Source organism: Papio anubis, chromosome 6 (genome assembly GCF_008728515.1).
Source record: "Papio anubis isolate 15944 chromosome 6, Panubis1.0, whole genome shotgun sequence".
In the NCBI taxonomy this organism is placed as follows: domain Eukaryota; kingdom Metazoa; phylum Chordata; class Mammalia; order Primates; family Cercopithecidae; genus Papio; species Papio anubis.
The window spans coordinates 133180683-133205107 of NC_044981.1; the positions used below are offsets into that span (position 1 = coordinate 133180683).

At 36.5% G+C, this 24425-nt stretch overlaps 1 protein-coding gene across 3 annotated transcripts in view; it reads left to right on the plus strand.

The window, feature by feature from the left end:
- The window catches only part of ARHGAP18 (Rho GTPase activating protein 18), a 193918-nt gene that overhangs the window by 136953 nt on the left and 32540 nt on the right, over positions 1-24425 (plus strand). For all 3 annotated transcript variants that reach the window (XM_017957432.3, XM_021936878.2, XM_003898198.5), the window contains exons 5-8: positions 4275-4444; positions 14377-14542; positions 17015-17106; positions 21386-21463. In XM_017957432.3, coding sequence (XP_017812921.2) covers positions 4275-4444; positions 14377-14542; positions 17015-17106; positions 21386-21463 — 506 coding nt within the window. The remainder of the gene's footprint in view (positions 1-4274; positions 4445-14376; positions 14543-17014; positions 17107-21385; positions 21464-24425) is intronic.

Genomic DNA, 24425 nt, shown 5'->3' on the forward strand with positions numbered 1-24425 from the left:
GGAGATGCCTACCTCATTTAATACACCCCAAAACAATGTAATGGTTATTGTTCTTAATCCATTTTACAGATGAGTGAGCTGAGGCTTAGAGCTGAGAAGCCACTTTCCAATGCCATACAGCTGGTCACTGAGCCAACAAACTTGCAGCATTGTTCTTAAATCACAAGCTCCTAATTCATAAATGGGGTAATTTTTTAGATATTATAGAAAAACTTTTTAAAATAGTTAAGATTTTTATGGGCAATTGATTATAATTCTCCTTTTCATGTTTCTCTGCTAACATTTATTATTTCAGAAGTGAATGAGAAACTTGAGGTATGGAAGAAAGTAACTTTTTTTTTTTTTTTTTGAAGTGGAGTCTTGCTCTGTCTCCCAGGCTAGAGTGCAGTGGTGTGGTCTTGGCTCACTGCAACCTCCGCCTCCCAGATTCAAGCGATCCTCCTGCCTCAGCCTCTCCAGTAGCTGGGATTATAGGCACATGCCACCAAGCCCGGCTAATTTTTTTTTTTTTTTAATAGAGACAGGGTTTTGCCATGTTGGTGAGGCTGGTCTTGAATGCCTGACCTCAAATGATCTGCCTACCTGGGCCTCCCAGAGTGTGGGGATTACAGGTGTGAGCAACCATGCCCAGCCAAAAGTAACTATTAAGGCTGTATTAGTACTTACTAAGAAAGAGTTTATAGCTATTTCATTTGTTTACAGAAAGGGAAAATATTCTAAGTGAAGTTAATTGATTTAAGCTTAAAAATTTAATTGTTAATTGTTATTTAACAAACTAAAACAGGTGATTTATGTTTATATTCCTAAAATTTAGCAACTGGGGTGTTCATGCCATTAATAGTGTTGCATTTGGTTTGGAAGTAGTAGTGGGAGGAGTATTAGGTAAACTGTGGAGGACTGAGGAGTGTTCCAACATTCCTATAAAAATCCTACATTACTCAAGATCATATGGGATATTTTCCTTCCATACTTTTCTCAGAACTTCTCTCTGGCACCCCTGCCTTAAAGGTAATATGCACACATGTGTATACACACATATATATTTATAAAAGCACTTGCTTTTTACTATTCTGTGGATGTTTCTTCAGTTTTATGCGTTATATCTGAATGAAATCACTAGGTGTTTTCTCAAATCTATGTACCCACAGATGTTGAAGTGGCAAGCAAGCTGGCATAGCTACCCTGCCTGCTAGAGAGCTGGGTCATCAGGAGAGACAGACAGGTTTTTTTTGTGCCAATGTCAATATGCTTTGGGCTCTGGGGAAGAGTGACTGGCAGTTGGTGAATGGATACTGAGGAAAACATTGTCCTTTTCTTGGTGTTTTCCTCCCTTGCCAGGGATCATGATGCAGGCTATATCAACAAAAGTTCTGGAAGACATGTTCATAGTGTGAGCACTTGCCTGCCTAGCTTGCAGTAGGCAAGTGAAATGTGACAAACTTGCTGCTTGATTTACATCTGCTTTTGCTGGAATGCTATGTAGTGGGCATAGAGCCTCCAATCAGAATAACAAGAGAATGTGTGATGCCATCCAACTCACTGAGTATTCCCTATTGCACCTGTTCTGGGCAATGCCATGCTCTTTCACTAGCCAGTGAATTAACCAGTGTAAGCCAAACGTTGGAAAGTTCAGGATGAAATGCATGGAAACATTGTCTCAGGTTCAAAAATGGGGCTGTTTCTGATTAAAATTTGAAGGTGTGGGAGACATAGTCTCTTTTAAATGTTTTCCCCACACTTGGATTTTTAAACATGTTCCACCAACAATACTTATTCTAAATGAAAAAGTTGTTAAGTTTTATAGTTGCAAGGGTTGTTACATTCCAAATTAATTAATTCACTGTAATGTGTTCATTTTTCATTAAATCATAAACTCTATGAAAGGCCCAGTATTTAATAATACATTTAGAAATATTAATAATGCCCCAATAATTTTTTAAACTTTTATATTGATATGTGTAGTTTCTTATTTTCTTTTGAATTTCTACAGAGGAAAGAAAAATCTTTTTTTTTTTTTTTTTTTTTTTAAATAGAAGCAATTGAATCTTAAAGTCAGGTGATTAAAAAAAATTTTTTTAAAGGCATTTCAGGATATTTTGGACAACTGAAAAACTTGAGGGAGATTTGCAAAATGTTTGTAACCCAGTGCTATTGTGCACTTAAAAAGAAACTAGATGACAGAAATGTTATTTATTTTAGGACCTTAAGAACCAAAAGGTTGATCTCAGCATTCTGTTCTTATTAAGAGTAGATAATTAAATCATCACTTATTAGCCAAGTAATCATCCATTTCTTGTAGCAGTACCCCCTTCAACCCTGAAACTCTTTTTTTCTGTGCTCTGCTTCAACTTAAATTTCTATTTTAACCAGAATTTTGATATGCGGTTTTTTTTTTTTTTTTGCCATGCTTTTGAAGGAAATTTGTGTGTTAAATGTGTAATACCTTAATTATAGTTACTCAGCTTTACATTCAGCATAGTCCGTTGGTGTGGGTGTGAGTGTGGGGGTATTCATTGTAACCCTGACATGGAAGTGGTGAGAAGAAAGAGTAGTTTTGAAATTCATGCCCACAACTACTCAGCTGCTAGAAAGGTAGCTTCTAATTTAAGAAAATGGCTAATCATTTTTTTCCTCTTAGAATAGTTTCCTAGGAAACCAACGTACATAGTCACAGTAAAACATAAAGGAGTGTAAACCAGAGGGAAAATAAAATTAAAATTGTGCTTTGACATTCATGTTTATACTTAAAAAAAATTAATCATCAAAAGGTATAGGTATTCTAATTTAAAAAATGGTCACAGGCTGTTGAGAAACATAAATATACATGGCAGCAGATGAATACTAATAATATCAACGGACTTTAAATGTATTCTTAGTTTTGGAATTGGCACAGGTAAATTCTTACTTTCTTAACTGTCAGATGCTATCAGGACCAGCTATGTAATTTGCAAGGTCAGGGACAAACTGAAAATATAGGGTCTCTTATTTAATTTCATGATGTAACAGCAGCGTATTAAACTAAATGTGGAGCCCTCCTGAGCCTGGAGCCCTGTGTGGCTGCAGGGGTCTCATGCCCACGAAGTCTACCCTAGTTATTTAATGGGACTGAATAAAACTAGATCCATATTTACTTCTAAACTTGATTTTGATTAAAACAGGCATTTTCACTTTTATGTAAATGAATATAAAGATTATTTTTCTGAACTGCAGACTTTTAATAATGTATGCATTTATGACATTTATTAACTTTTTAAATTAACTTTAGCTTCTGTCACTTTGTTTGTACGTGAGCCTGTTAGTATGTAAGCATGTGTAGACACTGCATAGATGTATTTTGTAATTCAGAGCTTCTTACTATGATTCAAAGGTCAACAGTGAGAAAATAACAGTAATCTTGGTTATTGGCTCTAGGTTTTTTTCTGTCAATTGCATTAAAACTGTAAATTTACCAAATAATCAAATTTAGAATTATCTTCTCCAAAGCTTAAACCTGGTGTTTTCAGCAAAGAGATTTTTAAATGTAAATTCCTTTGTGGAGGATTACAACAAACCAAAAAAAGCCAAAACAAAGTTAAACTTACGATATCCTTGAAATTTTGATGTAAATATGTGAAAATTATTTGACTAGTATTTATAGTCATGGGAACTTTTATATTCTTTGACATGATCAGGTGGAAACCCAACCATTCCCGTACCAGGTACGTCCAGACCTGACTCGCATAGTGATAATTATTTGGCACTAACTGTTGTTTTGGAAATTTTACTATGATAGGTAGGTAATATTCCAGAAAGTAAATGCAGGGTGTGGAAGAAGTTTATTCCAGGAATCTGATCCACTCTGAGGAACTTAATTAAATGGTAAATTACTAGCTTTACAAGAGATTACTGCTCATTACCTCCCTCTTTTTTTGCTTTTAGTTTCTCAGTATAGAATAAAACAACAATTAATACTTCAAAACCTTTTGAGGTTTTTCATTAAAAGTTTACTGTCTTCCAGCAATGTTTTGGAATTGGAACCCAGTTTAAGGACTGTGCTCTCAAAGACTGCACAATTGAACTATGGATTGCTAGTCACCACAGTCTCCCTGCCCACTTCCCATGCACCATTGATAGGATTTTTGAGTATACTCTTTATTATTAAAATAACAGCTAAGTATTGCCTAGAGAAAATAGTACTCTTCCCAAATGTTTTTATGTAGTGGATGCATTAGAATTTTTTTAAAAAAGAAAGAAATAAAGCATATGAATTGGGTTCTTTTCCCCCGGTCCCCCAGAACAGGCATCTAACCTTGTTGGTGAAGAGAAGCTGATCCCACCTGAGGAGACACCTGCCCCTGAAACAGACATCAACCTGGAGGTATCATTTGCCGAGCAAGCACTCAATCAGAAAGAGGGCTCCAAGGAGAAAATCCAGAAGAGCAAAGGCGATGATGCCACGTTACCTGTATGTAGTACACTATTTATAAATATACATATATGTGCATACACATATACATATATATACACATACAGTTATACACACACACATACTTATATATATATATATATATAAGTATATATATATAAGTATGTGTGTGTGTGTGTATATATATATAGAGAGAGAGAGCGAGAGAGAGACAGACAGAGAAAGATGAGGTCTCACTATGTTGCCCAGGCTTATCTCAAACTCCTGGGCTCCAGCGATCCTCCCACCTCAGCCTCCCAAAGTCTTGGGATTACAGGGATGAGCCATCACACCTGGCTCAGGATATATTTTTCATCAACTTTTTATTTTAAAAATGTAGAACCCACAGAAAAGTTGAAAGAATAGTATGGCAAACACCATTTGGCCTTCATAGATCAATTCAATAGTTATTAACATTTTATAACCTCTTTTTCTTTTCTATATCTATCTATATGTATGTTCTAACTTTGTTTTTAGTTTAATACTTAGGAAATTTAAACTGAAGTGATAATCGTATTTAATATACAGTCATATCAAAACTTTCCCAATTGTCACAATATTGTTCTTTATAGCTTCTCCCTTTTCCACTCCCATGTGGGTTCCAAACGAGGGTCATATACTATATTTGTTGTCATGTCTGTTTGGTTTTCTTGAATCTAGGTCAGTCTCCTGCTTTCCTTCAGTGTTATCGAAGAGTCCAAATCAGTTTTCTGATTGTTTCCTCAGGACTGGATTCAAGTTATACATTTTTAGCCACATTTACTGCATGGAGGATGTTTATGCCTTCGATTGCATCATCAGAAGAGATGCATGGTACCAGCTGGTCCCTTTATTGGTGATAGAAGTTTGATCACCAACTTATCTAAGGAGAGATGTTCACTAGATCTCCTCATCGTAAAAAGATACCTTTCCTATGTGCAATTAATAATAATTTGTCATCCTTGAGACTGGGCAAATATCTTTTATGTCAGTAAAGCCTATTGGCCAGTGGTTTCACCATCCATTTGTAACTTTGCCTTAAACAATAACTAACCTGGTGCTTAAGAAATGGCTATTTTAAAATTCTGTTATTCCTTCTACACTTACTGGCTGACACAGTCTTCCATAATTGCTTCTTCAGTTTCTAGCACAAGATGTTCCAGGCTCTCTTTGTAATTTTCTCCCTGCAGACTTGAAAGCATCCATTTCTCCAAGAAGCTCTGGTACTTTTTAGCAGCAAATTGTGTTTAGAAACCAAGCTCTGTGTAGTGAATGTTCTCATTGCTACTGAATATCTTGTATTTTCTAAAAAATACATTTATTATGCAGAATTTCACACAGGCAAAAGTTAAAAAGAATGGTATTCCGAACCCCCAAATACTTAGCACTCAGCCCCAACATTCATTAGCCCATGGCCAATCCTGACCTATTCATACCCCCACCCAGTTCCCTATTCTGTGTTATTTTGAAATACATCTCTGAATTACATTTTATCATCTATATTTCTAAAAGACAAAGAGGGGATTTTAAAACTCATAACCATATAACCATTATTGTACCAAAAATGCTAACAATTTTTAATTTCAAATATCTAAGCAGTGTTCAGATTTCAAATTGTATCACATCATTTTATGATCTTTTTATACAGGTTGAGTCAGGATCCAAATAAGGCTCATGTATTGTATTGCAATTAGTTGATACGTCTTTTAAGAATTTTTAAATCTCCTTCTCTGTTTCTTTTTCCCTCTCTCTCTTTCCTTCCTTCCTCCTTTCTTCCTTTCCCTCTATCCCTTCCTCTCTCTCACTATTTTTCCTTCCTCCCTCCTCATTAATTTATTAAAGAAACCTGGTTATTAAATTGTGGAGAGTTTCCCCCTCTGATTATTCCCCTGGTGTAGTTTAACATGTTCTTTTGTTTCTTATCAATTAGTTGACTTTAAATTGATCAATTTAAATTGACTTTAAATTTCACTTTTTTGGGGGGGCCAAGACTATGTCAGATATGTGATTGTGTGTTTTCTGTTGGGAAGCTCATAATAGCTGTTTCTTTTTTTTTGTCACTGTAGCAGCTGTTGCTGATCAATACCTGGATCCAGTAATTTATTAACGGTTACAAAATTGTGATCTAATATTTTCTTCTTTTTTATTTATTCATTTGGATATTTCTTTGAGAACAACTTTCTGAAAGTGGTCATTTTTACCTTCTATTTGTTGTCAGAAATTGTTGACTTACAGTTTTCACCTGTGACCAATTAATGTTTTAATTTGCTTTGTAAAAAATAGTCTTAACTCATGGACTTATATATATTTGTAAAAATAGTCTTAACTCATAGATTTATACATATTTGACATGATCCTGGACAAGATTTTATAGGCTTGTCCGGTATATTTTCTGTTCCAGACCTAGACTGATTTGTTTCTGCAGGAAACCCTGATTCCGTTGAACAGAAATAGACTTTTGTGACTATGATCAGGACACTAGAAGTGTTCATTTCTCTGGGCTGGTCATTACTTTTGAGCCTTTTCAGAGGACAGAAGTACATGAGCATCTTCTGTCTCCCATGCTGAGAATTGTAGTTCTCAGGAAATGGCAGATGATATATTTAGAATATCACATAATTGCATGTTTGCTTTATCCTACGCTAATGCACAGTATTCTCAGAGTATGCTAATATTACCATCAATAATATGATTACTAGAAATGGTTTAAACTTGTTTTTCTTTTTTTATTGTGTGTGTGTGTTTTGGGGGTACATCCTAAAAGGGATTTTATAATTATTGTGTTTTAAGTTGTCTAGGATTGTTACTCTTTGGATGGTTAAGCCATCAACTGCATACCTGGTTTGGTTAATTTGCTTTATTTTATTATCAATTTTTAGAGATTGCTTTTCTTGAAATTTAATTTTGGTTTATAAGTATGTAAAATACTTATGTAGTCCAACATTAAAGTTGAAAAACAAAGTGTATTAAAAGTCTAGCTTTTATCCTTCAGCTACCAACCTATTCAATCCTTCCTCTTAGAGGCAAACTTTCATATATATATATATGAACATTCAAATATATGTGTGTGTGTATATATTTATGTATGTGTGTATACATATATGTTAGTATATATATGTGTATATATGTGTATATACGTGTATATATGTATATACACATATATATATACCAACCTATTCAATCCCTCCTCTTAGAGGCAAATTTTCTTTCCTTTTAATATCATGTTTTATCCTTCTGTTCATAGAAAACTGGTAGCTCACTATGCAGTTTCTTCCACATTGATTTTTGTTTTGTTGACTTACTGGTGTATTCTGGAAATCATACCATAGTAGTATAGAGAAATATTTCTCACTTCTTTTTATTAGATACATTGTACTCCATTGTATGGATGTATCATAATTTTTCAAGTCAGTCCCCTAATGGTGGACATCTGAATTGTTTCCAGGCTCTCTTGTATATATGTGTGTGTGTATGTGTATATATATGTGTGTATATATATATTTGTGTGTGTGTGTGTATATATATATATATATTTTTTTGAGATGGAGTTTCACTCTTGTTGCCCAGGCTGGAGTGCAATGGCGCGATCTCAGCTCACTACAATCTCCGCCTCCTGGATACAAGCAATTCTCCTGCCTCAGCCTCCCAAATAGCTGGGATTATAGGTGCCCGCCACCACGCCCGGCTGATTTTTGTATTTTTGGTAGAGACGGGATCTCACCATGTTGGCCAGGCTGGTCTTGAACTCCTCTCTTCAGGTGATCCTCCTGCCTCGGCCTCCCAAAACACTAGGATTACAGGCATGAGCCACAGTGCCTGGCCTTCTTGTATATTTTTAAAACTTTGTGTTTATACCTAATGGGAAAAGTAAAAGAGTATGCAAATTGGCCTAAAATGATGATCCACTCTGCCAGACTATCCTCAGGAAAAGTATGTTTTTGTTTTTGTTTTTGTTTTTCTTGAGATGGAGTTTTGCTCTGTCGCCCAGTCACCATCTTGGCTCACCGCAACCTCTGCCTCTCAGGTTCAAGAGATTCTCCTGCCTCAGCTTCCTGAGTAGCTCGGATTACAAGCACGCACCACCATGCCTGGCTAATTTTTTGTAGTTTTGGTAGAGACAGGGTTTCACTATGTTGGCCAGGCTGGTCTCGAACTCCTGACCTTGTGATCTGCCCACCTCGGCCTCCCAAAGTGCTGGGATTACAGGCATGAGCCACTGTGCCCGGCCGAAAAGTATGTTTTCAAAGTGACAGTCTTCATCACAAAATATGGAAAGGTTTTAAATTGAAAGATAGTAGAATCTAATTAAACAAAATGAAGACATTGTTGGCTTTTAAGTTGTTGACTCTAACAATGGAATGAAATATAATCAATCTCCACTCGAGAGCTTTCAAAACAAAACTCCCTCTGCCATTTTCTTCTCTCTTTAACTAATTTACCTTCACCTAGTTTCTTAATTATATTCATGTTGTGCCCCAAGTTTAAAATGACCTCTCCATTTCTACCCCTCTGTTGTTCCGTATTTGCCAAGGAAACCTTAATCTATTCTTCAGAGACTAGCTCAAGATCAGTTTTCCTGTTCTGTCTTTCCTGATCATGAACTTATATTAGATCAAATAAATATATGAAATCACTTTTGATTTAGGTTGCATCCTTTAGACATTATTGTTAATCTGTCCATGTATTTGTTTATGCAAATAGGCTTATACTTATCTCTACAAACTTTTTTTTAGTCCATTTGTCTTCTAGAAGGTGTGGACTCTGTTAAGTTTCTACAAGTCCTTCCCATGGTCGAAGAAGTAAGGTTTCTATTCACTACTCTGAGGCAGGTGTCTAAGTAGATAAAACCTTCAGTTCCATTTCTGTTCCATGCTCCTCTGCTTCTGTAAATAAGCAGTAGGCTTTGTGTAATACATTGTTCTCTGTTGACCTCATTTCATATTCACTTCCTTTTCCTCACAGCATCGAGCAGTCTTTGTTAATTCTTTATGATCTCTCACAGTGGATTCAAATTTCTCCTCTTAAATTTGGAGATCAGGTTTTATAACCTTTAATTTGCTTTAGTTTGAAAACTTAGCCCTACGTAGTGTGTACACATTATATCTCAGATATTATGGTCTGTAATTATTTTATTTATTAGATGACATCCAGGAGGTAGATATCCCTATTTTTCATACATGGAAACAAGTTAGAGAGGTAACTTGACATGCTGAGGCTTGACATTAATGACTACGCTTTTGAAGCCTTTCTCTTGCTTTCCAAGTCAAAGCTAGAGCGATTTGATGAGTTAAAAAGTCAAGTTGATTATTAGTGATGAAATGCCTAAGGACTCCAAATGCAAATCCTACAAAAGAGCAACACAGCCAGGGAAAGCTACCTAGTTAATTTATGGTAACACATGGGAATCAATGACCTTATATTTTTTTTTTGAAAATTTTTATTTTATTCTTTTCTTTTTTCTTTCTTTCTTTCTTTCTTTTTTTTTTTGTTTTGTTTTGAGACTGAGTTTCACTCTTGTTTCCCAGGCTAGAGTGCAATGGCACAATCTTGTCTCACTGCAACCTCCACCTCCTGGGTTCAAGTGATTCTCCTTCCTCAGCCTCCTGAGTAACTAGGATTATAGGCACCTGCCACCACGACGGCTAGTTTTTGTGTTTTTAGTAGAGATGGGGTTTCACCATGTTGGTCTGGCTGGTCTTGAACTCCTGACCTTAGGTGATCCAGCTGCCTCAGCCTCCCAAAGTGCTGAGATTATAGGCGTGAGCCACCATGCCTGGCCTTATTATTTTCTTTAAACACGTTTTCCAAGAGGTAGAGAACTTTTCTCTTGCTGAAATTTCACTGCTTTCTCTTAGCCAACGAACTGAACCATTCAGTCTATTAACTAAACAAAAAACGACAGGAAACTTCATAAATATTTAAAGCTGCTGCTATGAATTAAACATTGGGATAAAGAACTAACTCCTTCATTAAGCACAATGTTTAAATAAATAAATAAATAAGCTCATGACATATATCACTAGGTAAATCAAATGTTTGAATTAATAATATTTCAGGATTCTGTAAACATTTACCTTGAGTAATGCTTTAAATGCCTGTATTACGTGTGCTTGGCTTATTAGACACAAAGCAACTGATTTTAATGAAACTTTTAGCACTAAAAAAAAAAGGTAAATATGGTTGCTTCAGCATTCAGAAAATGAAGCAATTACCAGAAATATAGGACCAAACATGGGAAAAAGTGACCAGTTTTGTGTGATTTTTAAAAAGGAAAACTCAGTAGAAATCACAGAAAATCAGGGGAACACGAAGTCAGGGGCCCTCCACCTCATTGAGTTTGATTCTTTGCTCTCCTCCCTGTAGGATGTGCGTCTTCATTCATTTAGTGGACTGTGACAGACCACCCGTAGTGTGCCAGGTCTGTGGTACAACAGGGTTACAGAAGTGGTTAAGAAGTGGCTGCTCTCCTTGAGGGGCTCACAGTACCACATGAACACCTATCAACCTAGATATCTCCCTGCCTACTCTGGTGGATGGGAAATATGGAGTAAAACAGAAGGGTTACAAAACTTAGGATTTAGGAGAACTGAATTTGCATCCTCATGACATCACTGGCTTTGTGGCCATGTATAAGGGACTTAACTGAGTCTCAGTGTCTCCACCTAGAAGATGCTGTAATAATTCTTACCTTATTAGGACTTTTGCAGAATTAAATAAACTGTCTTTCGATAAGATAATTATTATTTTCATTTTTTTCTTACCTTGCCATGACACATAGGAATAAAGGAAGACCATGACATGCTGATATTATTTTAAAAGCTCCATGAAAAAATATAATATGTAATACTTTTTGAGTGCTATTTATCATTTGATCTTCACCACAACCTTTTAAGTTAGGTTCAGTTGTTCTCATTTTACAGATGAGGAGGCTAAGGCACAGAAGGGGACATTGTTTGCCAAAGGTCACATAGTAAGTGATGAAAACAGGATTTGCCACCTGTGGTCTGGCTCCACCCTCTTGAATCCAGTGCAGTGCCCCATGGAGGCCATCCTGCCCCCTGCTGGAAATTTGCTTAGGCCCCATCTTCAGTGATGTTCATTCTGTTTATTTAATGTTCTCCTAGGAAAAAAACACATTACAAACAGTTAAGAAAGACCCCTTCCTCTTACAGTGGACTTGAAGTCTCTCTTTTGGAATTGAGTTTGCTTAAAGGGAATTAGCTTCTCACTTAAAGTCATAGGTTTTACGAATTGCTCTAGGAGAGTGACTCCAACATTTTCATCTCACAACTCCTTCATACACTTAAAAATTATTAAGAGCCTCAAAAACCTTCTGTTTATGTGGGTTATACTTATGGACACTTGCCATATCTGAAAATAAAATTGAGAAATTGAAAAAATATTAGTCCATTCAATATAAGAATATTATAGTTAAATAAATACCCTTTTCTCAAAATGGAAAATAGTCACATTTTCTAAAAATTAAGTGTATCATGGTTTTAATTTTAGCAAGTCTCTAATGTCTGGTTTTAGTTGAAGTCAGCTGGATTCTCATATTTATGTTTGCATTCAGTCTGTTGCAATGGCACTCATTTACATCTGGAAAACTGCACTGTATACTCATGAGAGAATGAGAGTTTGAAAGGCAAAATAATGCCTCATTACTAGTTATTAAAATAGTTCTGGACGTTTTGGAAGGGTTTGGATACCCCCAATGGTCCCTGGACTACCCTTTGAGAATCACTGCTTTAGGACATGTCTTTTGCCCTAGTATTGAGACGATGAAGTATTAACGATAAGATGCAAATAGTACCAAAGCAAAGGGAATAAAATAGATGCAGTTAAATCAGCTAATCAGCAATTGAATTAAATGGAAAATTCAAAGGTAAACCCAAACTGTAAGAGAATGATCAGTTTTAATAATGGGTAAACACAATGGGATTGTAATTAAATGTACACACTAGTGAAATTTGCCTTTTTATCTTGTGGTTTGCTTTCTAATGTTTAATGTGTTTAATATTAAAAGATGATATTTGAGAAAGGCAGAAAAACACACCACTGTGTGCTTGTGATTATGAAGTAACATCTTAGTCCCAGTTTATTCAGCAGTGAAAGTAATATACAAGTTTAGTATCCCTAATCCAAAAATCAAAAATCCTAAATGTTCCAAAATCAGAACCTCTTTGAGCACTGGCATGATGCCACAGTGAAAAATCCCACACATAAGTACTTAACACAAAATTAGTTTCATGCAAATTAGTTAAAATATTTTGGAAAATTGCTTTCAGACTATGTGTATATAAAACATAAATGAATTTTGTGTTTAGACTTGGGACCCATCCCAAGATGTCTCATTGTGTATATACAAATATTTCAAAATCTGAAATCCAGAGCACTTCTGGTCTCAAGCAGTCTGGATGAGGTATACTCAACCTGCAGTAGCAACCACATAAAATCACTTGGGAAGTGCTGGGCACTAAATCTCACAACAGCCCTCTAAATTTGGTGGCCCGTCCACCTCCTCTTCCTCCTTTTTGTTGTCCTTCTCCTTTCCTTCCCCCTCCATCTCCCAGTTTATGGAAAGAAAGGTTAAGCCATTACCATAGTCACACAACTAGTAAGTAGACAGATGACTGGTAAGCTCTGAAGTCCATGCTCTTCATTTCCCTGTGTCCACTCTTAACCTTAATCATTCTAGTCTTTCTGGATAATACTTATTTCTGTGACAATTAAAAGATACATAAGTATATGTGAAGAGTACCTGGCACATTCTAAGCATACACTCATGGCTACTATTCCTCTTTCTCTTCCCTGTACTTGTCTTCTCCATGTCATCATTCATCCTGTTTCCCCTCATCCCTCATCCTCCTCCTTCCCTCCCTCATGTCCGACCATAGCATTTTCCCTCATTTTCCTCATCATTTTCCCTCCATTACGCCTCCATTCCCGCTCCCGGATCTCCTCACATCACTCCCTCATCATCACTCCTTTAAACATATGGCCATCTCGGCTCACTCATCATCATCATCATCATCATCATCATCCTCACATTCCATCATTCATTCCATTCCATTTCCATTCCATTCCATTTCCATTCCATTCCCCATTCCATTCCATTCCTTCCTTCCCCCCCATTTCCATTCCATCCATTCCATTCCTCCTTCCATTCATCATTATCCTTCCATTCATTCATTCATCATTTTCATTCATATCCATTTCATCATTCTTATCATTTATCATCTTTACTCATTCATCCATTTCCATTCCATTCCATTCCATTCCTTCATTCCATTCCATTCCTTCCATTCCTTCCATTCCTTCCATTCCATTCCTTCCATTCCAGTTTCCTTCCATCCATTCCATTCCTTCCACTCTTTCCATTCCCTTCCATCCTTCATCTCACTCAGCCGTGCCAGATCGGCACCATCACCCCTCATCCATTATCCACTCATCATGCTCATCTTCCTTCCTTCCTTCCTTCCTCCTTTCCTTCCTTCCTTCCTTCCTTCCTTCCTTCCTTTCCTTCCTTCCTTTCCTTCCTCCTTTCCTTCCTCCTTTCCTTCCTTTCCTTTTCCTCCATTTCTTTCCTTCCTCCATTCCTTTCCTTCTTCCATTCCCCTCATGGATTAATGACTTCTAGTATTCATTCGGAGATCATGTCCTAAGAATCTTTTTCCATTGAATCCATCCGAGGCCACTGGTAATTATCTCGAGTTTGCGGTCCGGTCCCATTCATTGTCTGACAAAATTTGAATGTTGACTCATGAACACTCCACAGCTTTAGGGGTCGTCGTCATGACAGGATTACTCTTCATTCTGTCTGGAGAAATTGTACTGTGGCTTTTCTTGTCACTTATTCTGAGTATAACTTCTTTCTGTAGCTGGTTTTTTCTTGCATTGCAATGGAGGTTAGATACTGTAAGCTTTTACTATATTAATGATGTTTATTTTAGAGTTTCAGATTGCCAAAAGACAAAACGGGTACCACAAGGATTGGTGACCTCGCACCTCAGGACATGAAGAAAGTTTGCCATTTAGCTCTGATTGAGCTGACTGCCCTCTATGATGTATTGGGTATTGAGCTGAAACAACAAAAGGCTGTGAAAATCAAAACAAGAGGTAATCATGAAATGATAAATCGTTGCATTTATTTCTCAAATCACAAGGATGGACTTGACTTTTTAGCAGTGTTTCTGGGAGACAGGGAAAAACACCTACAAAATAAACCAACACTTGAAGACGTCTAAAGTTTGTATTCTAAGATGTTGCCTTCAAAAGTTTTGTAACTGGATAGAGATACACTGTGTCCTAGACTATAGAGAATAAAGGCATAATGAAATAATTTAATTCTCATAGAAGGAAAATCTGAAACAATCAATTGTAACTCATGTGCTTTCTCCTTTAAAAACTATATATTTAAAAAGATACATATTTGGTGCACATACTTATTTCCAGAATCAGGTCTTGAAAAATGACTTTAAGACTGTTGATTCTCAGTGACTACTTTTGTTTATTCATTGGATAGAAAATAAATAGGCCAGTTAGTAGTCTGCCCCTTTGTTCCTCGACATTCTAATTTTACCTATTTTGCAAAGACATTCTTTCCTCTATTAAGAAAATACCACCATTGTGACACAACAATACCACTAGACTGTACTCATCATGGAAATGTGGAGTGGTTTTGTTTTTTTTTGTAAGTACCTTGCTTTACCCATTAAATAAACAGTTTATTTTTTTATGATATAATGGAGAACAGACACCTCTTCAGTTTTTGTTTCTCCAGTAATTTATTGGTCTTGAAATCCACATAATTCTCTGTTGACAAAGCTTTACTTTAGGATTCTTTGTTCTCTTATTTAACCTTAGAGGTACCTCCTAAAGAGAAACCAAGAATGAGGATTATGGAATTGCTATGGTAACATTCACAAAGACGAGTATTCACCTGATTTAGGTTTTAGAGGCAATTACTCTGTAGGACTGAAGTGTACCTTCCCTTCTTGTCCTGTCATGCTGGGCCCCAGAAGACCTCATTCTGTGCTTAGTTCCTTTGAGTATTTGAGCTTAAAGCCTAGGATGGTGAATTTCTGAGTTAAATGGTGCTCTGTTTTTTCCGAAGTCCATTGTTGATAATGAAGACTTAAGATGCTTTCTGAGAAGCTCATCACAAAGTCTTCTCCAAACATAAACTAGAAATACAATTTCAGCAGTTGTGGGTCAGTGCCCAAGATTTTTAAAGTAGCTCAGAGAGTTTTTTTTATTTTTTATTGGTATGTTTTAGAATTGCATCCTGGCAAAGAAACATTAAATTGTTTATATCAATGCTATCATGGTTAATAGACTTTCTTTCCATTTTTATTTAATACCTGTTTGTCTTATCCAAGATACTGATTTTATGTTATACCCTAGACCCCTGGCATTTTTGAGATTACATCTTTTCTGAATTCCCAAACTGGAAAGTTATTTACTGGGTACTGGCATTCTTTTGAATGGCATCTCGATTAAGTGCCACAATATCCAATGTCTGTCCTCACACCACAAGATAATCCCGTTTTTCATGTTCACAGATGATTTTCGCTTCCATGCTGGTGTGGGTCATAAAGGAAAAAGTTACCACTTTGGTGCTAACTGTCCACTCAGTGATGGGGGCAGGGTGGAAGTGCTGGTAGAAGCCATGTTCATACCAGACTCAAGGCATATGATTTTAATTTAGAAAAATTGTGAATTATTACCGTCATTTTTTTCTGGAGCTATTTCTAAGTGTATACAACCACAAATTTAAGAGTAGCAAGTATCTGTTTTCTAAAGAGAAACATTTGTAGAACAAGATCTTAATCTTGCCTGATTTCTTAGAAAGCAAATATTTATATTTTGCTGTATTGTAAAATGTTCAGTGTCTATTTAATGTGGAAAAGACGAATGCTATTTGCTTTTTTTTTGGTGATAAAAAGGTGATAGCTCTGTCACTGAGGCTAGCTGTGGTGCAATCATGGCTCACCATAGCCTCAACCTCCCAGGCTCAAGCTATCCTCCAACCTCAGCCCCCCAAGTAGCTGGGACTATAGGAGCCTGCCATCATACCTGCCTAACTTTTTTTTTTTTTTAATTTTCATAGAGATAGAGTCTCATTATGTTGCCCAGGCTTAGGCTGGTCTTGAACTTCTGGGCTCAAGCAATCCTCCCACCTTGGCTTCCCAGAGTGCTGGGATTACAGGCATAAGCCGCTGCACCTGGCCAATATTTGCTTTTAAGTAAGAATTTTTAATTTGATTACATTTAGTAAATTATCTGGATATTTTTCATGCTGTCACAGTACTCTATTTCTCTTATGCAGCAGTTTGCACTTTTGTAATTATGTTGGTAATTATTCGCAATCATTTGTTTAGCTGTCTTTCCTTGCTACATGCCTCTATAAGTCAGGGCCAGGATTTTGCTATTGGCCACCATATATATAATGTTGAGATGCTGTCATTCACTTAGTAGTTGCTCAATATATAGTTGTCTGATTGACAGTATCAGAAATCTCATGCTTTAACATTTTTATATTAATATTTTTATATTAATATTTTATAGATTGACAATTTTTTCTTGCAGATTCTGGTCTTTTTTGCATTCCATTGACAGTGCTATTAGAACAAGATCAGAGGAAAGTACTAGGAACTCGAATACCCTTGATCTTTCAAAAAGTAAGTAGGCTTGGATCGGTCAGCATAGAGAGAACATACTTAAGCTAATAGTGGTTTTTTGTATTCATATTATTATAATATAGTTTTCCAATTGATATACTGTCATGTTTTGTACTTTGATTTTCTATTCAGGAAGCAAATTTGTTTCAAGGGCTCATAAGTTTTATATTCATGGTGATGCTTTCTGTGTTATTACTGTAACTGTGATTACCTGGCATCATTTTCCTGTCTTATATTAGCTGGCTTTGTATAATTGAGATTTCAATTCTATAATACATAGGAGTGGGAACTGCTTATAAATTTCTAGGGAATTGCATCCTTATGAATATTTCATGCCTGTGTATATTTCCTAAGCTTTTCTATTTACAGTGAGGATGTCCAATTTAATTTACCAGTGCCTATTTCCAAAGTAGGCAAAGAAACCATAAAGTAGAATTAGAAAATGATTGCTAAACTATTAAGTCACTTGTGTAGTCAACACTCAATTATTCATAAGGGGATTATCTGTGGCAATATAAAAATTTCCATGCAACCTCTGAGCCATCATTGTTCAGAAACACAGATTACATTTGAGAAAAGCTAAGGAACGCACAGAGAGGAAGACAGGTCAACTCAGTTGCAAACTACCCAAGCTGTAGATTCTTTGCTGCAGCCCAGGCATATCACAGTTTCTGAAATTTCTTGGGACAGTAGAAATTGATTTGCAGTTAATTGGCTCAGCAAGCTCATCCAGTACTAAGGCTCAATCTACTTGGCACTTATTCTTCCGCTCTTCCAAACTAGTCAATTCCCTGTCTTACCTACTAACATTTGGTGCTTTTTTCCTCTCATATCTACCACTACCTTCAAACCTGCATCTCATTATTTCTCCTGACAAACTTTGTTCTACACAGTTTATCCCACCCATCAGCCTCTGCTAGCCACCGTGTGCAGAACATGTATCTATGGAGAGCTGTCAGCAGTACCTGTGATTAACAGGAGGAGGCTGACAAATACAGGCTACATATTCAAATTCTTCTGTCAGTAACAGTTGCAATTTACTATATACCAAAGCCTATACAAAGCAGGGATCTCAGCAGCATCCTTTCCTGGGTCAAAGTTCTCCAGAGAAACAGAAGCAATAGGATATATTTAGAGTGAGATGAAGAGATTTTTTTTTTTTTAATTGGCTCACACAATTGGGCTCACAAGTCTGAAATATGTAGAGCAGGCTAGCAGACTGGAAGCTCAGGCAAGAGTTGATGCTACCATCTTGAGTAGGAAAGCTGCAGGCTGGAAACTTAGGCAGTGTTTCTTTGTTGCAATCTTGAAGCGAAATTGCTGCTGCTTTGGGAAACCAAAATCTTTTAGGCCTTCAACTGTTTGGATGAGGCCCACCGCATTATAGAGAGTATTAAATAATTTTCATTACTCAAAGTCTACTGTTACAACAACAACAACAACAACAAAACCTGTCACTGCAACATATAGACTGGTGTTTGACTGAACACCTGGGCACTATAGCCTAGCCAAATTGGCACACAAAATTCACCATCACACCACAGAAATACAGCGAGCTTCAGTTTCTTTGGAGGTTCAATGATGCCACGTGATCTGCCTGAGGACTGCATCCAGTCTATTAAGAAAAATCTCCCTTTGTCATTTTCTCTTGAAGTTTTTTTTTTATTTATTTAGTTGGTTATTTTACATTTTTGGTCCCTTAACATTCTGCAGACTCTGGCTGTCTATCTGTTTGAAGGATTGGATAATGGCCCTAAAGTATTTTTGTTTCTATAAAAAAGGAGCATATAAAAAGTTTACTTGTAGATAACACTCATCTGTTTGCATCCCCTGTGAATTTTAAGCAAAAAGTCACAATGATCTATCACAAAAAAAGTTTTGATTTATCAGCTGACAACTCAATTAGGTCTTATCTCTGTTTTGTTAAAGGGGAAAAATTAGAAACGACTAATTTGCAAGAAGATTCATTACCAGTCTTTAGAGGACTATTTTTTTGAGCTTATATATCCAGAAAGGGCACTAACAAAGCTTATCTAATATCTATGAACCTTTATCTGTTATATTATTATTTTACTCAGAGGTACATTGTTTAAACCTTGTATTCTTAGAAAGGTGGGGAAATAGAAATATTGCTAATTTTTAATCTATGAAAAAAGTCTGCCTTATAACCTAATTATCAAATCTAGTGTTTTCGCTGTCAAATGAATCAGCCAACTCAGCCATACTTTGTGTCAGAGTCTGTATTTTCGTTTCATTTTTCAATTCACATAAGTATGTAACATATATTTTGAGAAATGCTATGAAAATTACTGATAAATTACAGAACATAGGTAAATTAGTCAAAACAGCATCATTAAAATGTATGGGTCAATGTAGTTATTTTTCATCTCTATTTTAATCCTGATAAGAAAAGGAAAGCTATAAAGTATTATTTATATTTTAATAATGCAGTATAATGTGGTAGCTAAAAATATGTTATTTTCAGAGCGAGATACATGAGAAAACATGTGGCATTCCTTCTGAGGATATATGTACATAACTCTCTTGGGTGCTGGTTTTTAGCCTTAGAGAATAATGAAAAGGACTCGAATATTAAAATGCAGAAATTATGCTCATTCAGTTATTTAGAAGTCACAATCACTTTTTCCTGTGTACTTAATGAAAGTGAAAGGCATGTATTGCTGAAAACTAATTTGCTCCAGCAGCTAGCATACAATTGTACATTTTGTTAATAGGACTAGAAACATTTTAAACATTTTATAAGATCACATAAAATGAAAATTGGCTATACATTGAATATTGGTTAAATTTGGTTTTAAATGCTTTATTTTGAATAACGCCCATCTGATCTAAAATAATTCGCCTAAAATTTTTGCTGTGGGTTTTTATCCAGTGTTCCTCAAAAAACGTGGTCTTGGAAAATACTCCAGAAGAATTTTTAAAAATCCTGTACTGCTTTGACTGATCAAAGATGCTTCTCTTTTCCTAATAATCCTTAGGAGAATTTTGAGACTACTATGCTTAATTCTTATCTGATTTCCTCAATATCAGTGCATTCTTTGGCCATAATATAACCCAGGAATAGAAGTGGCGAAGTCTTGAAAGAAAAGTTGACATCTCTTCCAGTGTCCACATCCTACAATATATCTAACTTCAGAATATCGAGACAAAGGTCAAAAGACCTCATTTATGATGCCAGGTTTTGCTCCTAACAGACACTTTTATGTGCAAGGGGAAAACAGTAAGCTCTGGGTAGTTTATAGAGTCTTGTTTAATCATTAAAGGAGGCTTCCCTGATTTTTTTTTTTTTTTTTTTTAACATTCTTTTGATACTCTAGAAGATTTTATGCCTTCGGGCATGCAGAGAATATTATAGTAAGATTGTGGATGAGTGAAGAATAGGTCTGTCTCTTATAAAGTAGAGAAGGCAATTGTGAAATGAGAATGGGTGCTAGGGAGGAAAACCTGTATGATGCTAGGAAATGCCTTCTATTTAAACGAGGACATGAAAACTGATTTTCTTAAAATAGCAGAATATGTTCTGTAAAGGCTTTGTGTACTGCTCAGGGAATGCCTACTCCAAGAAGATCACTTTACCAAGAATCTGATCACTCTTTTATCTTCTTCTTAGCCTCCAATAGTCATTGTAATTTCTCCATTTGCCTTATTTTTGCGGGTTTCTGCTTTTTTAAAAAACAAAAACAAAAATGCTTTTTGCGGGAATCTGGAGTTAGATCAGTGTATTCATTGGGCATCAGGTATGACTTAGAGGCCATATACAAGGACATTTTTCTTTGTTTAACACCAAAGGCTTAAAAATGAATATTTGCAAACAGTTTTTTTTTTTTGCATGTCATAAATAATTCTTTCTTGGAACAAGCTAAAAACGAGATGTAAATATGCAAATGTTAGATTTTCATAAGATTTATTTGATTGCAGAATGTAGGTTTCTGGAAAAGCAGAATAAATAGATGTTCTTAGTTGCTTTTAAACAATGAGCATCTTTATTCTCTGTTTGTTTGGAGTACCACAGCTGTTGTGTGAAATTACACACTTCTGTTATAAAGTAGCATAAGGCCCAACTTTTTCTAAATTACAACAAAAGTTTCTGGACTTACTGTTTTGAAGGACAGTGGTAGTGCAATAGCATTCAAAACCTCATAAAATCCAGTTTACATGTCATTGTAATCAGTTCTATTTACATGTGAAACAGATGTTAAATTTGGAATTGTACCTGTTACAAATATCGAAATTAGAATGTTTCTCTGTTTATGCACAGCTAATTTCTCGAATTGAAGAGGGAGGTTTGGAAACCGAAGGCCTCTTACGAATCCCTGGAGCTGCCATTAGAATCAAGGTAATCTCTGGGTTCTACTAATTGTAAACATTTTATTGTTTATTTACATTTATGCATTTTAAAAGCTAAAAAAGCTTGTCCTCTCCACCCCTTTTTTCCATTGTTAGTAAAGTAGATAAAATAAAACAATAAAACCTTTTATCATTCAGTTTAGGTTTTTTTACAGTCCTGTCTGGTTTTTGTTTTTCGTTTTTTTTTTTTTTTTCAAAATCACCATATTACCTATAATAATACTATGACAAGAGAATGTGATGAGTTAAAATATTAATGGCGTGGGTGGGGATAGTTGTGATAGATTTGGCCAGGATGAGTAGTAGCAATTGAGTTTACAAAAGTCAGGGCTGGGCGCGGTGGTTCACATCTGTAATCCCAGCTCTTTGGGAGGCCAAAGTGGGAGGATTGCTTGAGGTTAGGAATTCGAGACCACCTGGGCAACAAAGTGAGACCCTGTCTCTACAAAAAATAATTTAAAAAAATTAGCCAGGCACTGTGGTGCTCACCTGGAGTTCCAGCTACTCAGGAAGCTGAGCGGAGAGGATTGCCTGAACCCAGGAGTTCCATGTGGCAGTGAGCTCTCATTGTCCCACTGTACTCCAGACGAGGTGACAGAGCAATAAGACCCTGTTTCTTAAAAATAAAAAACACTTTGGGAGGCCAAGGTGGGCGGATCATGAGGTCAGGAGTTCGAGACCAGCCTGGCCAACATAGTGAAACACTGTCTCTACTAAAAATACAGAAAATTAGCTGGGCATGGTGTTGGGCACCTGTATTCCCAGCTACTCAGGAGGCTGAGACAGGAGAATCACTTGAACCTGGGAGGCAGAGGTTGCAGTGAGCCAAGATCGTGCCACTGTACTCCAGCCCAGGCAACAGTACATGACATTGTCTCAAAAGATTAAAAAAAAAAAAAAAAAAAAAAAAGCCAGAATCATAGACTCCAGCAGATGGGGGGCCTTGGCATCCTATGCATAATTAGTCTTAGTGAGCAGGTCAGACGAGACACTCTCAACCACCTTCCTAATTCACACAGTTCCCTGTCTTGCTGCATCCAGGGTAGCCTGAGTCTGGCTGGTGAAAGAATAATTCCCAGACTTCCCAGTTTGAGCCCTACCTTCTCCGGTGCCTTTTCTTCTCTCTGGATGACATTTCTTTCCTACTGTTCTGGGATACCATGTATCCTCCTGCTGTCATGTTTGTGCCTCACTTTTTGCTCTGGGGGATGAAGCTTCCAATGAATGCATGATAAACATGGAATTACCCTACAGGGGATGCATACTACATATCCCCTCAGGGGATTTAAATGTCAAGGGGACTCATACTTGGAATTGTAGCTGTATCTGGAAAGCAGCCATTAACTATTCACTTTTACCCGATCTTCCAGATTCACCTTTACCTCTGCACTGAGATAGCACAAGTAACCACTGCCCATATCCAACGCATTGTCTTCCTGAATTTGAAAATCCAAGAGAAAATAGGAGAGAAGAGAGATATTCTCTCTTCACTTTCATGACATTCTTTATGAAATCTTTAGAACTGGATCAGGACTAAGTATTTCTTGGAGAGTACACACTGTCCTGGCCTGCTTCTAATGGGCTGTGGTGTGGCCAGGATTGGAATTACTCTTTATACATTTCACAGTTTGCATCACCTGCTTATTTTGATAAGTTGCCTTCATTTAGGACACCAGTTTCGACCTCCTTGGCTCTTACTGCATAGTGATCTCATTTTAATAGGATTTGAGTAGCTTGCTGTATTCAGATCATAAGCTTCCACTTGTGTCCCCTGGGTTTGGCGTCTGATATTTAGATGTCCCTGAAATTGTGGTATTTGTAAGTTTCATAGCTTGTCATTCTCTCACTTCATATAACACCTACGGCACATTCGCCACTAGTCAGTCATGGACATTGTGTGGTTCTGAGACAAGTTCTAGTAAGTACATTCACTAACAAAGATATAGTTCCTCAGAAACAGGTAACAAATATAACTTCATATTACCCATATCAGCAACATAGTCCTCAATTCACCGTTGAAAGCACTCAGGCCCTCACTAGCAGACTGCGATGGCCAGCTCACAGGAGGCAAAAATACATTTACTTAGTACAGAATAGTGAATATAATGCAGATTTTACTTTGCAATGAGAAGGCTGGCAGAAGGACAAGTTTAACTAAGTGTAATTTCTAAGAAGGCCAATTAAGTGGATTCAGCTGGCTCAACTCTTCAACCCAGCCTGTTGTCATATGCCAAATTATGCAGCAGCTGGTCCATTATAAATAATTTAAAAGATAATATGCAAAAATTTTGGTTGTCTCTTTTCTCCCTGGCCCCACCAAATTTCTCTGTACTATTCTCTCTCCCTCTCCCTCCATTCTTTCTGCCTCTCTTCTCTGGATGTTCCTCTGTTGTCCTTTCCTCCCTCATTCTTTCCCTCCATGCCCCCTCTCTCTCCTCTTCCTTCCCTCCCTATCTCCCACTTTCTTTTTCTATCTTTTCCTCCCTCCTCTTTTTTTCCCTCCCTCCTCTTTTTTTTTCCTCCTTTCCTCCCTCCTTTTCTCCCTTCTCCTTTCCTCCTCCCTATTTATTTTTCTGTCTTTGCCCACTCCCCTTCACCTATTTCATCAATTACAAAAATAATTGAGGGTAGAGAATGGTTGTTGTGTTAGGAAGAGAAAATGTAGTAATTTGCCTTACAAGAAAACAGAAAACATACTTTGGGAGAATGGTTTTATGTAATAGAGGAAACTGACAGAAACTTGTGATGATTTTTAACATGGTAAGATTTATGTATAGTAAAGAAGTATACAAAAAATAGTAATTACAGAACTCAATTGGTTTATTAGTAATAATTTGCCTGACAAATATTGTAGAGTTCTGAGGTAAGTGAACTAGATATTTCTAATTCTGCATGGACTCAGATTGTTTTCCGCAGCTGGCAGCAGGATGGCTGTGCGTTAAAGACAGGTA